Source organism: Chrysemys picta, chromosome 1, assembly GCF_011386835.1.
Source record: "Chrysemys picta bellii isolate R12L10 chromosome 1, ASM1138683v2, whole genome shotgun sequence".
NCBI classification, from domain to species: domain Eukaryota; kingdom Metazoa; phylum Chordata; order Testudines; family Emydidae; genus Chrysemys; species Chrysemys picta.
In genome coordinates this window covers 198344471-198356380 of record NC_088791.1, presented here as the reverse complement: position 1 = coordinate 198356380, position 11910 = coordinate 198344471, and the positions used below count along the sequence as shown (strand labels likewise).

The 11910-nt window shown below is 41.2% G+C and overlaps 1 protein-coding gene across 3 annotated transcripts in view; it reads right to left on the bottom strand.

Annotated features, from left to right (window-relative positions):
* Positions 1–9050: 9050 nt before the first annotated feature.
* UBASH3A (ubiquitin associated and SH3 domain containing A) overlaps positions 9051–11910 on the bottom strand; it is a 39072-nt gene continuing 36212 nt past the window's right edge. The window contains exons 12-14 of one of the 3 annotated variants that reach the window (XM_005303702.4): positions 11242–11348; positions 10637–10743; positions 9051–9623 (exon numbers count right to left, since the gene is read on the bottom strand). In XM_005303702.4, coding sequence (XP_005303759.2) covers positions 9486–9623; positions 10637–10743; positions 11242–11348 — 352 coding nt within the window. In that variant the 3' untranslated portion in view covers positions 9051–9485. Of the gene's footprint in view, positions 9624–10633; positions 10744–11137; positions 11349–11910 lie in introns of those variants that run through there. The other 2 variants (XM_065577877.1, XR_006174739.2) reach the window with 2 other exon arrangements.

Sequence of the window (11910 nt, the reverse complement as noted above, 5' to 3'; positions counted from 1 at the left end):
AGTCCTTAAGAGCAGTACCAAACCAAAACACAGCCTCTATGTTGGAAACTAATTCACATCATCAAAAATATTTTTGAAATTATGATGTTATAAAGCAATTAAAATGACATTTGCACCTGCTTCTTCAGCAGTTTTACTAACTTCAAAGACTACGGCAGTGTGGAGTTGCACAAAAAAAATTGCACTAGTGTACAGTGCTATAGCAAGTTTTTGTGCATCTTCCGTGATTGATTGGAATAGCACAAAAACAGTTGCAAAATCTCAGTGCTTCAGCTATGTTTTCTTTTCCTTTATAGAAAAACAAAATAAGAAGGAACTAACCACAAAATGCTATGTTAATACAATGTTAAAATTGCAAATTTGACTGCACAAAATTCAGACAATATAAATTTAAGGTTCTCATAATAACAATAACTCCCCCTTGTTGAGTTACTAGTGGTGTTCCCCAAGGGTCAGTCCTAGGACCAATCCTATTCAATTTATTCATATATGATCTGGCGAAAGTGGTAAAAAGTGAGGTGGCAAAGTTTGCAGATGATACTAAAGTGCTCAAGCTAGTTAAGACCAAAGCAGACTGTGAAGAACTTCAAAAAGATCTCACAAAACTAAGTGATTGGGCAACAAAACGGCAAATGAAATTTAATGTGGATAAATGTAAAGTAATGCACATTGGGAAAAATAATCCTAACTATACATACAATATGATGGGGGCTAATTTAGCTACAACTAATCAGGAAAAAGATCTTGGAGTCATTGTGGATAGTTCTCTGACGACGTCCATGCAGTGTGCAGCAGCAGTCAAAAAAGCGAACAGGATGTTAGGAATCATTAAAAAGGGGATAGAGAATAAAACGGAGAATATCTTATTGCCCTTATATAACTCCATGGTATGCCCACATCTTGAATACTGCGTACAGAAGTGGTCTCCTCATCTCAAAAGAAATATACTGGCATTAGAAAAGGTTCAGAGAAGGGCAACTAAAATGATTAGGGGTTTGGAACGGGTCCCATATGAGGAGAGCTTAAAGAGGCTAGGACTTTTCAGCCTGGAAAAGAGGAGACTAAGGGGGGATATGATAGAGGTATATAAAATCATGAGTGATATGGAGAAAGTGAATAAGGAAAAGTTATTTACTTGTTCCCATAATATAAGAACTAGGGGCCACCAAATGAAATTAATGGGCAGCAGGTTTAAAACAAATAAAAGGAAGTTCTTCACATAGCGCACAATCAACTTGTGGAACTCCTTGCCTGAGGAGGTTGTGAAGGCTAGGACTATAACAGGGTTTAAAACAGAACTGGATAAATTCATGGAGGTTCAGTCCATTAATGACTATTAGCCAGGATGTGTAAGGAATGATGTCCCTAGCCTCTGTTTGTCTGAGGGTAGAGATGGATGGCAGGAGAGAGATCACTTGATCATTACCTGTTAGGTTCACTCCCTCTGGGGCACCTGGCATTGGCCACTGTCAGTAGACAGGATATTGGGCTGGATGGACCTTTGGTCTGACCCAGTATGGCCATTCTTATGTTCTTATGTTGATACAATGTTTAGGCCCTGATCCTGCAAATACTTCAACACTTGCTTAACTTTAAGCATACAAGTAATCTTATTGACTTCATATAGGACTACTCATGTTCTTAAAGGTAAGCCAAGTATGTATTGGCAATTTTGTGCCTAAGATATTTTACAGGTCTCTTTTGGGGTAAAGTAGCTGTTTCTAGCCCCGGTGAGTCGTGAGATATCAGTGTTACTGAAACAGCACTAAATATTTTAATCCTACACCTCAGACCAGGATAATTTGAGTGACATTCCACATTAAGGGGAAAAGGAGTTAACATTTTAGTGGCAGGTTCTTTTTATTGTAACACAGAACCTATCTGAAGCTGTTGTAGAGGTTTGGAAATTAATAGTAGAGATAGTTAAAGAAAGGAAGTGATAGGTGTAAAATAAATACAGTTTATCACTTGGTTTTGCAATTTTTCTCCTGTCTACAGTTTCTTATGCGGTTATTTTGTTTAGTTATTGAATATTCTCCCCTCTCCTTACATGGCTTCCTTGGTGAATGGAAATATCATATTTCCATTAGTGGCACTGCTAGATTAAGGAAAGCTTGGCTTACTAATGTAAACTTTCCTTCTCTTTTAGAAGAACTCATGTAAATTAGAATTCTATGATATGCAAGCTTTAACATAGTCTGAGGCAAATTTGATGAAAAGCTGCATGACATAGTTAATCAGTTGCTGCTATCTCAAGGTTGTCTTCAGTTCAAGCTGAGTTCATTCTTGGTTGGTTTATGAAATTACTTTTTCCTCAGGCTCATCATGAACTCTGACTTCCAGGAAACTAAAAGCATTTGTTTTGTGAGCATATTTACTCGTGCATTTGGACCGCATTCCTGTTTCTGTAATCCTTACAGATGTTTATGGTACAATCTCACCATGAAGAGCAAACTATAAAACCTGCACCCTTCCAGAACAAATAAGGAGATAGCAACCAAAGTCCAATCCACAGACTTACTTTATAATACATTGTTTCTCTTTTCTTCCTCATATTGCTACAGCACCATCGCTACCCTTAGCACTGAGACATGCATGACCTCTAGTGGTATGACACATGCTTCGCATCTTCTTACATACAGAGTAGCCCAGGCTGCTAAGAACCTTTCCTTGCTTTCCTGAGAGCCCTGAAGTTATACTATCTTTGTTGTTTCAACATCTTTCAGCAGTATGTTTCAGCTTGCTTACCGCTAATGACTAATCAGAACTCTGACCCTGAAGTCAGTAAAAGGTTTGCCTGAGTAAAATAAGCACCTCAAGAGCCTGAATAAAACTAATTTATTAGCAAGTACCTGTGAAAAATGAATTGTTGAGAGATAACTGCCTCTCCCTCTCTCTTTCCTTCTTGTCTTCCTCACTATTCTCCTGCTGCTGCGCTAGGGGATGTTCATGTTAATTTCACCATTCTATGACATCACAATAAACTGTGGGCTCAGTGATGGAGCGCAGTCAAACAAGGTTCTGCACATGGATTCTGGATACAGATTATTGTGCCACTTCTCTTGCAATGGAAACTACACTTTAGCCCAGTTTACTGATAAACCCTCTTTTCCAGCCCTCTGCATGTTCTGAGTGATGGCTGACAGTCCCTGTTTTGTTCTTCTAAAAAGACTTCACAGGCAGCAGAACTTGAATGGACATCTTTCTCATCACTTTTCTAGCAGAATTCTGATGCAAAAGGTCCTGCTGTTTCTGGCATTTACAGAGAGTGTGGGTTCTTTTAACTTAGCAGAACCTTTTTTTAGGTGTTCAGATTGGGATCTATCTTATCCCATAAAGTTCAGAAACAAGGAAAAAGATACCAATGTTAACACTATTTTAAAAGACTTTAGAGATCAGACGTTAAAGGGAGGAAAATGGAATAAAGAACCATGAAGTTGCTTTCTGAATTTTATACACATATATGTGTATATATTCACAAAACACACACACACACACACACACACACACACACACACACACACACACACACACACAGTCTCTCTTGTGGAGTTTGCAATTTTTTCAGCCAACTTCTTCACAAACCACTCTTTGGAGATTTTCAAATAGCACAGTTATTCTCTTGTGCTGTACTATGTTACTCATGAAACATCTTCTATTTTAGTGACATAATAGATGATTTACATCCTGATCCTGAATATCACAGAAGATAATAAATTAATGATTTCCTCAACTAAATCTATGGGACTACAAAATCCTATTTTATATGCATCTGGCTCACTGGTTTTTAGACTGATGTATTGGCAAACTTGTTTGCCTGTATTGTCAGTGCCGCCCCCTGCTCAGGACTCCGGCGTACCAGTAAGTCCTTTAAGTTACTTTCACCCCAGATGGAATCCCACAGTGTGCCAGTTTCATTTGCATTTCTCAGAGTACCACAGTGGAGCCCTTGGCCCTTTAGATCGCCAACGGAACCCCAGGGGCTCCCGGCTGCCGCTGCTATCCCAGTCTTGGGGCTCTGGTGGAGATTTAAAGGGTCCTGGGCTCCACTGCGGTAGCGAGCCCCTGGCCCTTTAAATCACCCCCGGATCCCTGCTGCCACTACCCTAGGGCACATTGGAAAACATATCCCCAACTGTCCATATAAAATGATGGGGTCTAAATTAGATGTTACCACTCAAGAAAAAGATCTTGGAGTCATTGTGGGTAGTTCTCTGAAAACATCCACTCAATGTGCAGCAGCAGTCAAAAAAGCGAACAGAATGTTGGAAATCATTAGGAAAGAGATAGATAATAAGACAGAAAATATCATATTGCCTCTATATAAATCCATGGTACATGCACACCTTGAATACTGCGTGCAGATCTGGTCATCGCATCTCAAAAAAGATATTGGAATTGGAAAAGGTACAGAAAAGGGCAATGAAAATGATAAGGGGTATGGAATAGCTTGCATACGAGGCGAGATTAAAAAGACTGGGACATTTCAGCTTGGAAAAGAGATGACTGGGGGGATATGATAGATGTTTATAAAACCATGACTGGTGTAAAGAAAGTAAATAAGGAAGTGTTATTTACTCCTTCTTATAACACAAGAACTAGGGGTCACCCAATGAAATTAATAGGCAGCAGGTTTAAAACAAACAAAAGGTATTTTTTCACACAATGCACAGTCAACCTGTGGAACTCTTTGTCAGAGGATGTTGTGAAGGCCAAGACTATAACAGGGTTCAAAAAAGAACTAGATAATTTCATGGATTACCTGTTCTGTTCATTCCCTCCGAAACATCTGACATTGGCCACTGTTGGAAGACAGGATACTGGGCTACATGGTTCTTTGGTTTGACCCAGTATGGCTGTTTTTATATTTCTATTTCCTATCTCTCTTGCTTCAAAACATGCACACAAGTTTGGCTCTTAGACTGTGGTTGAGGCCACGCCTCTTCCGGTTGAGGCACCGCCCCCTGCTCAGGACTCCGGCGTACCAGTAAGTCCTTTAAGTTACTTTCACCCCAGATGGAATCCCACAGTGTGCCAGTTTCATTTGCATTTCTCAGAGTACCACAGTGGAGCCCTGGGCCCTTTAGATCGCCAACGGAACCCCAGGGGCTCCTGGCTGCCGCTGCTATCCCAGTCTTGGGGCTCTGGTGGAGATTTAAAGGGCACTGGGCTCCACTGCGGTAGCGGCGGCTGGGAGCCCCTGGCCCTTTAATTCACCCCCGGACCCCTGCTGCCACTACCCTAGGGCTCCGGTAGCGGGGCTTGGGTGGCGATTTAAAGGGCCCGGGGCTCTCTGCAGCGGCCGGAGCCCCAGGCCCTTTACATCTCTGCCCGAGCCCCGCTGCTGGAGCCCCCAGGGTAACGGCTGTGGCCCAGAGCTCCAGCGGTGATTTAAAGGGCCGGGGTTCCCGGCCGCAGTGGAGCCCTGGGCCCTTTAAATCACTGACGGAGCCCCAGGGGCTCCCGGCTGCTGTCACTACCCCAGGATTCGGGGCTCTGTCAGCGATTTAAAGGGCCGGGCTCCGCTGTGGTAGCGACGGCTGGGAGCCCCTGGCCCTTTAAATCACCACCGGAGCCCTGGGCTGCCGCTGCTACCCCGGGGCTCTGGCAACGGGGCTCTGGTGGCAATTTAAAGGGACCGGGGCTCCGGCCACTGATGGGAGCCCCAGGCCCTTTAAATCGCTGGCCTGGGGAAGCCGGTCCGGTCCAGCACGGCGTACCGGCTCTTGCTTTCACCTCTGGATTTCATGTTTAATGTCTCATTGATTTCCATATCAAGTATATGCATCTTACAGATAACACAATTGTTTATAAAATTGCCAGCCCTGCAACCACAAGCTGGAAACTGAGACTCAAAGGATGTTCATGCCTTCTTGCACATCATCACCTGTAATAAAGGGTCTGTTAGATATGTCCTTCAAATACACCCGTGCTAGTCCATTATCTTTAAATTGTGTTCTCAGTGACACCTGTGAAACCCAGGCTCACCCCATACCTGTCAAAGAGTTTGTACCGGTGTAACCGATGGAAATTTAGTGGACAATTATGTTAATGATGCACAAGCAGCAATAGTTTCCAACTTGGTGTCTCTTAGCTCCATTAGTTGTGTAGAGGTAATAGGAATAAAATGTAATAGATCTATTTCATCCTTATAGTCACCAGGTGTCACCAAAAGAGCAGCTCTGTTGAGTAAGAAGATGCTATTTTTTTCAGAGTTGGAAGACTTTTAAACTTTTCTATTTTTTTTTAAGCAAAACCTATTTATGAGCCCAAACTACCTGACAATGTCTGTAGTGTGCCCTGAGATCCTTGCATGAGAGAGGCTATAGAAGGGCAAAGCATAATTATTTCAACACAGGTAAAGAAAAATTTCCGCTGTTTTTTACAAGACAGACAATACTGATAGATAAATATTTTAAAAATATATCATTTACAATTTAAAAAAATTCAGAAACTGAGCAAGTTTTGCCTTCTCCATGGCTGTTAGTGCCAGTCGTACGTCCTGCAGGCAGGTATGTTTGTGACAGAGAGAAACCAGAGTTGGATCTTAAGAACTTCCTCTCTGAACTCTTTTGGCTGTATCCCCAAACAGGGAACATTCCACAACTCCCCTCTTACAAGGTGTCACTTGGGGAACAAATCCCACCCCTCCCCCCTTGAAGCCTGGGATTGGAGCACAGCTATTGTTCCAGCTCTGACTCACTCTTGTTACATCTTGATAAGTCTCCATACCTGGTTCATCCTTCTTGAACCAAGCTTGGGAGGCTTGCAAATTCCCTCTCCCCTAGGACAGTGAGCCAAGGCCATTCACTGGGCTTGTAGAGGGGACAAGTGTGCTGGGGTGACTGACCTGGCCATTTTTCCATAATAGCAGGGTAAAGTGAAGTGGGATATGAGGTGGGAAAAAGAGACCAGAGCATGTGGCTACAGAGCAAGGAGAACAAATTGAAGCAGGCTTGCTAGGATCCAAGATCAGGCTGCAAGCTCAGTTTGCTGTCCATGGCAGGCCTGGATGGAGAAGCTCTAGAAGGTTACTTGGTGGGGTACTATTATTGACTGATTACAACATATAAAATTGAAGGGAAAGATCTTGGGTCCAGATCAAGACTAAAAAGCACCTGTCCAGGTGCTAGGTGCGTTAGGTGTACTTTTAAAAGTGCAATGACATTTTACAATTGTGACACAGCAGGGCCAGAGGGCAGCAGGAGAGTGGTAGATGGGAAGTATTTAAGCCCTAGGTTGATCAAGGCCTTAGTACCTGGGGACTAGGGAAAGGTTACTACAGGGTAATTGGGGCACCTGGAGTCAATTAAGGCCCTGCTAGGGTGACCAGATAGCAAGGGTGAAAAATCAGGACCAGGGTGGGGGGTAATAAGTACCTATAAAAGACAAAGCCCCAAATATTGGGACTGTCCCTACAAAATTGGGACATCTGGTCACCCTAGGCCCTGCCCAAGACCTAATAAAAAAACCCTGCTTGGGGAAGGAGCAGGAGTAGACTAGTGTTTGGAGGAGTGTTGTTGCTAGCTAGAAAACCATACCAGGGGAAGGGAAACCCTGCCTGAGCATGGAGGACTGAGGGAAACCCTACCTCAGGGGAAAGAGGGTAAGCAGCCTGCAAAGCTGAAGGAGCTGGGACCCAGAGCTCACAATGCTCAAGAATAGGGGCAAGGAGCGGCACCCTGACTCCCCCACATGAAGGAGAAGTGCGGGACCCACCACAGTAACATCGGCCATTTACCAATCAATAAATTAAATAAATAACAGCTTCCTCAAAACCAGAACATCAAAGTGAATCATCCAGAGGTTGACACTAACCCACCCACAGCACTTCTCACAGTGAAAATCTAGTCCTAAATATAGAAAATATTTTTCTGTCCCTCTAATGACCACTCTGACTGTTACCATCTAATTTCAGCAGGCTGTTTGGCACCTATTTTTGCAATGATCTTGTTGAATTTTCCCCATACCTCTGTTTCCCCAGAAGCCTGAAAAAAAAAGATAGGCTTTGCAGCATATTCAGAAAGTCAATGGAGACAATGTTAAGGGTGTGTGAGATGTAAAGAAGAAATAGAGCTATGCAAATAATGGATTTTTTTGGTTTGGTGGTTGAACCGTTAAAAAATGTTTTGGATCAACCCAATCATTCTGTTTGGTTTCCAACTTTTTTGACCCTTTTAATTATTTAAAAATAAAATTGAAGTAATTTTTTTAAAGTTTCAACTTAAAAAATGTCAAAACAAATTGTTTTTTAAATTATTTTTCTTTTTTTTTTCAACCAACACAATTTGCTGAATTCAACACAAATTAGCAAAATGTTTCAATTGTCCCAAATATGGGGTTTTTTTTGTTTTGTTTTTTTTGAAGGAAAAAAGTTTAGTCTGAAAAATTTTGCTCGGCTGTAGGAAGAAAGAGAGAATGAGTCATGTCTAAGAGTGAAAAATAAAACTATATCAGACAACATAAGAAAGGAATAAGGACCTCATTTATTTCTCATTGAAACAAAATCTCCCGGTTTCACTTGGGATAGTCAGGGCATTACGAGGAAGATAGTTTAAAGAGGCAATGTGAACCTTTTGAAGAAGTGTTTGTCGGCGTTTGGGTCTGTATCCCTTTAAACAAACAAGGAATTGATAGGAATGGTGTACATGGTTTGTGAGTAACCAATAAGCTTGTCATCTCAGGTCTGGGGGGGTAAAACAATAAGAAACAAGCTGTGCGGTTCTGTCACATGACAGCCATCTCAGGAAACCTGCAGCAGATAGAATTACCCACAGCATGGTCTTGTCACCATTACGACAATGTATTGTACAATCTTTTTTTAGCAACAATGAGGCAATAAATTCAATTTTCTTAAACTTTTTTTCTGCAAGTCATTTATTAACAAAGATGTGATATTTGCATGGTTAGAGTCACTTGATGGAAAAGCTCCTATGATGGAACCTGATTATGCATCAGAAGAAAATAAATAGTCTGTATGATACATCATGTCCATTCATACTCTGGATAAACTAGAAGCAATCAATAAGAAAACAAAATGTCCACATGTCTGAAACAAAATGTCTAATTCTTTATTGATTGTACTTTGTTCTTGAAGATATAACCATATGTTTTCGTGAGTGCGTCAAGCAACGAGGCTTATAGTCAGTTTTATATATATATATATATATATATATATATATAAGCATTACAGATGTTAGTCTAAATAAAGAATTTTAAAAGTTCATTCTTCAGCACTGGATGAATTATCGTTCACTTTTATGTCAGTTAATAGGTTTTTTCTTCTGAGTCACTGTAACAAAAACAGAACTCAGGTTCAAAAACTTCAAAAGTGCTTTCTGTGCATTGACAATTCATACAAGTAGTAGAGGAAAATTCCCCCAAGTTCTAAATATTTTGGACAGACCGCTGGCCTGTGTTGAACCAGGAGGAAAAATATTTGTCTTCTCTTCTTTTTTGAACTATATAATGAATGAATATAGAGTCTAACTGTCCAGTATGCCATTTCTCCAATTAAATGCTGCATTTGATCCATGGGTTAACGTCTTAACTGGTGGGTTAATCATCTGCCATCTATTCTCCTCTTTAAGCTCTTCACAGAAACACATGCCCAGTGAAGGTATCTGGAAAAACAGAGAGATTTCAACAGGACTTTGTATTAGAACTTTCCTGAATACACTGGAAATGGGGAAGACATACCATATAGACTGAAAGCACAGCGTAATTAAACAGTTTGCATTGTGGAACAGGGGTGTGTATCTTGAGAGCATTTTAGGAATACAGATCAAGATATTCTCCCACTTGACCTAAAATGAATTGGTAGCATGAGGAAGTCCTATCTGTTGGACACTAATGGAGCTTGTGTCAGCTCCACAAGCTCTTCCAGAGATCTGATAATCAAGCTATGTTCTTTCTATCTCATGCATCATCACCAGTAATAAACACACTGCTGACCAAATTCTCCCCTCCCTAACACCAGTGCAACAGGTATAATGGAAGGGAAAATTTGGCTTACAGAATCTTTGTTACCGGTGATTATGTACAAACCAGAAAGCATAGGTTGGTCATCAGATCCCAGGATGAGCTTGTGATGCTGGCAACACAGATCACTCTTTTATTCATAAACGGAGCAAATATGATTTGGGCTCACTGAGACACAGTGAACATGGTACCCCACTGTACCACTTTACAGACTGACTTTTCCAAATGGGAGCTGTGCTTTCTTGACGTAGGCCGCACAACACCTTGGGAGATACAAAGGGGACACTGTTATCCATCTTAGTGACAGACAAACCAAGATACCTAGGGGGAGATTTTCAAAGGCACACCTGGCAGTTCGGTGTGTACCTCCCAGTGACTTTCAATGGGAATCTGGTGCCATGGTGCCTTTGAAAATCTTCACCGGAGAGACATGATATGCCCAAGGTCACATGGCAGTTGACTGGTAGAACTCACATCTCTTGACAGCCAGTTGTGTGCTAGAACTACTGAACAGAGCTCCCTCCAGAATCAGAGAGTAACTCTTGTTTTGAGCAATTGAAAAAACAAACAGCCCATTGCTTGAGTAGGTTCCTTACTGAAAATATACCAAGGAGAAAACAGTGGGCAAGAGCTTCCTGTTGGAAAAACTTCTTACCTTTCTAACCAATGAGGCAAAATCATTGCTGTCTCTGGCTGGGAGCCCTAGTACAGGTCGAGTGAAGGAATCCAGGGATGAGCCATGACCCACTATCAGGATGATACCTGTTACACCAAAATAAATAAAGGAAGGAAGAAAGAAAACTGTAACTTCACAATTCACTGTGTGTTGGTTATGCTTATTGGCTGTTTTTGTGTTGTTCATCTTTGCAGAGCTGTGTGACATATAAACTGGGCAGGTGTAAATATCCTGTTTGGTATGTTTCATGCAATTTAGCTAACGAGACAAGCATTTGCTGGGGGGAAAATGAAGCTTTCAAAACAAAAAAAAGCTGCCTTACAGTGTCAAGTCACATCCTGACAAACTTAGTTTGTCAAACTAAGACCCTGCATATGATATGATTTAGCAATGGAGTATTTTACTGCTTTATGTTTAGTCTTGTCTATTTCTATTTTAAATAATAGATATATTAATTTAGTATAATGTTTAATAATCTACCTCAAAGACAGGACAATACCAAGCATCCATACTGAATGTATTTCATATGGCACAGCTGTTTCCGATCCTGCCATTGAAAACATGCGAGAATGTGAAATATTTACCGTTGCTTGTACAGTCACTGAGAATCTGTTTTATAACTGCAGAGCATCTGCTTACATACTCTTCATAACTTTCCGATGGCACCAGGGAGGAAAGTGGGAAAGTACATCTGATAATAAAAACCACAGAGGAGTCACTATCTAGGTAACGTTTGTTTGTATATTGAGACAGTGTCAACATTATCAGTAAACAAACTGGTACCTATACACCATCTTTACCTCAGAGACTGCACTAATCTGAAGCATGGTACTTCAACTCACACCAAACAGTAGCTTTCTCTGCAAGTAGTCCAACTGAATCCAATAGAGGAACTCACAGAATAAGATACTATCCAGTGTGAATAAGGGTAGCAGCATCTGTCCCTTAGTAAACCTCACAATGGATCATGCAGTTTATAAGAAATATACCCCAGAAATGCTTGTGTTCAGAAAAAAACATACAAATATAGGCTCCTCCAGGCAAGAACATTAAAAAAAAAAATCATTGTCCAGGTAGGATGGATTTTAGGCTTAAAAACTGAGCCAAACCCTGAAGTCCGTACTCAGTTCTTATCTATACAGAACTCCCACTGACACCAATGAAATGGCTGATTCCAGGATTTGGCCCCTTGGCTTGAGTGTCCCTTTAAAAATCCCTACCTGTGCCTGCTTTGACAAAACAAATTAACAGGT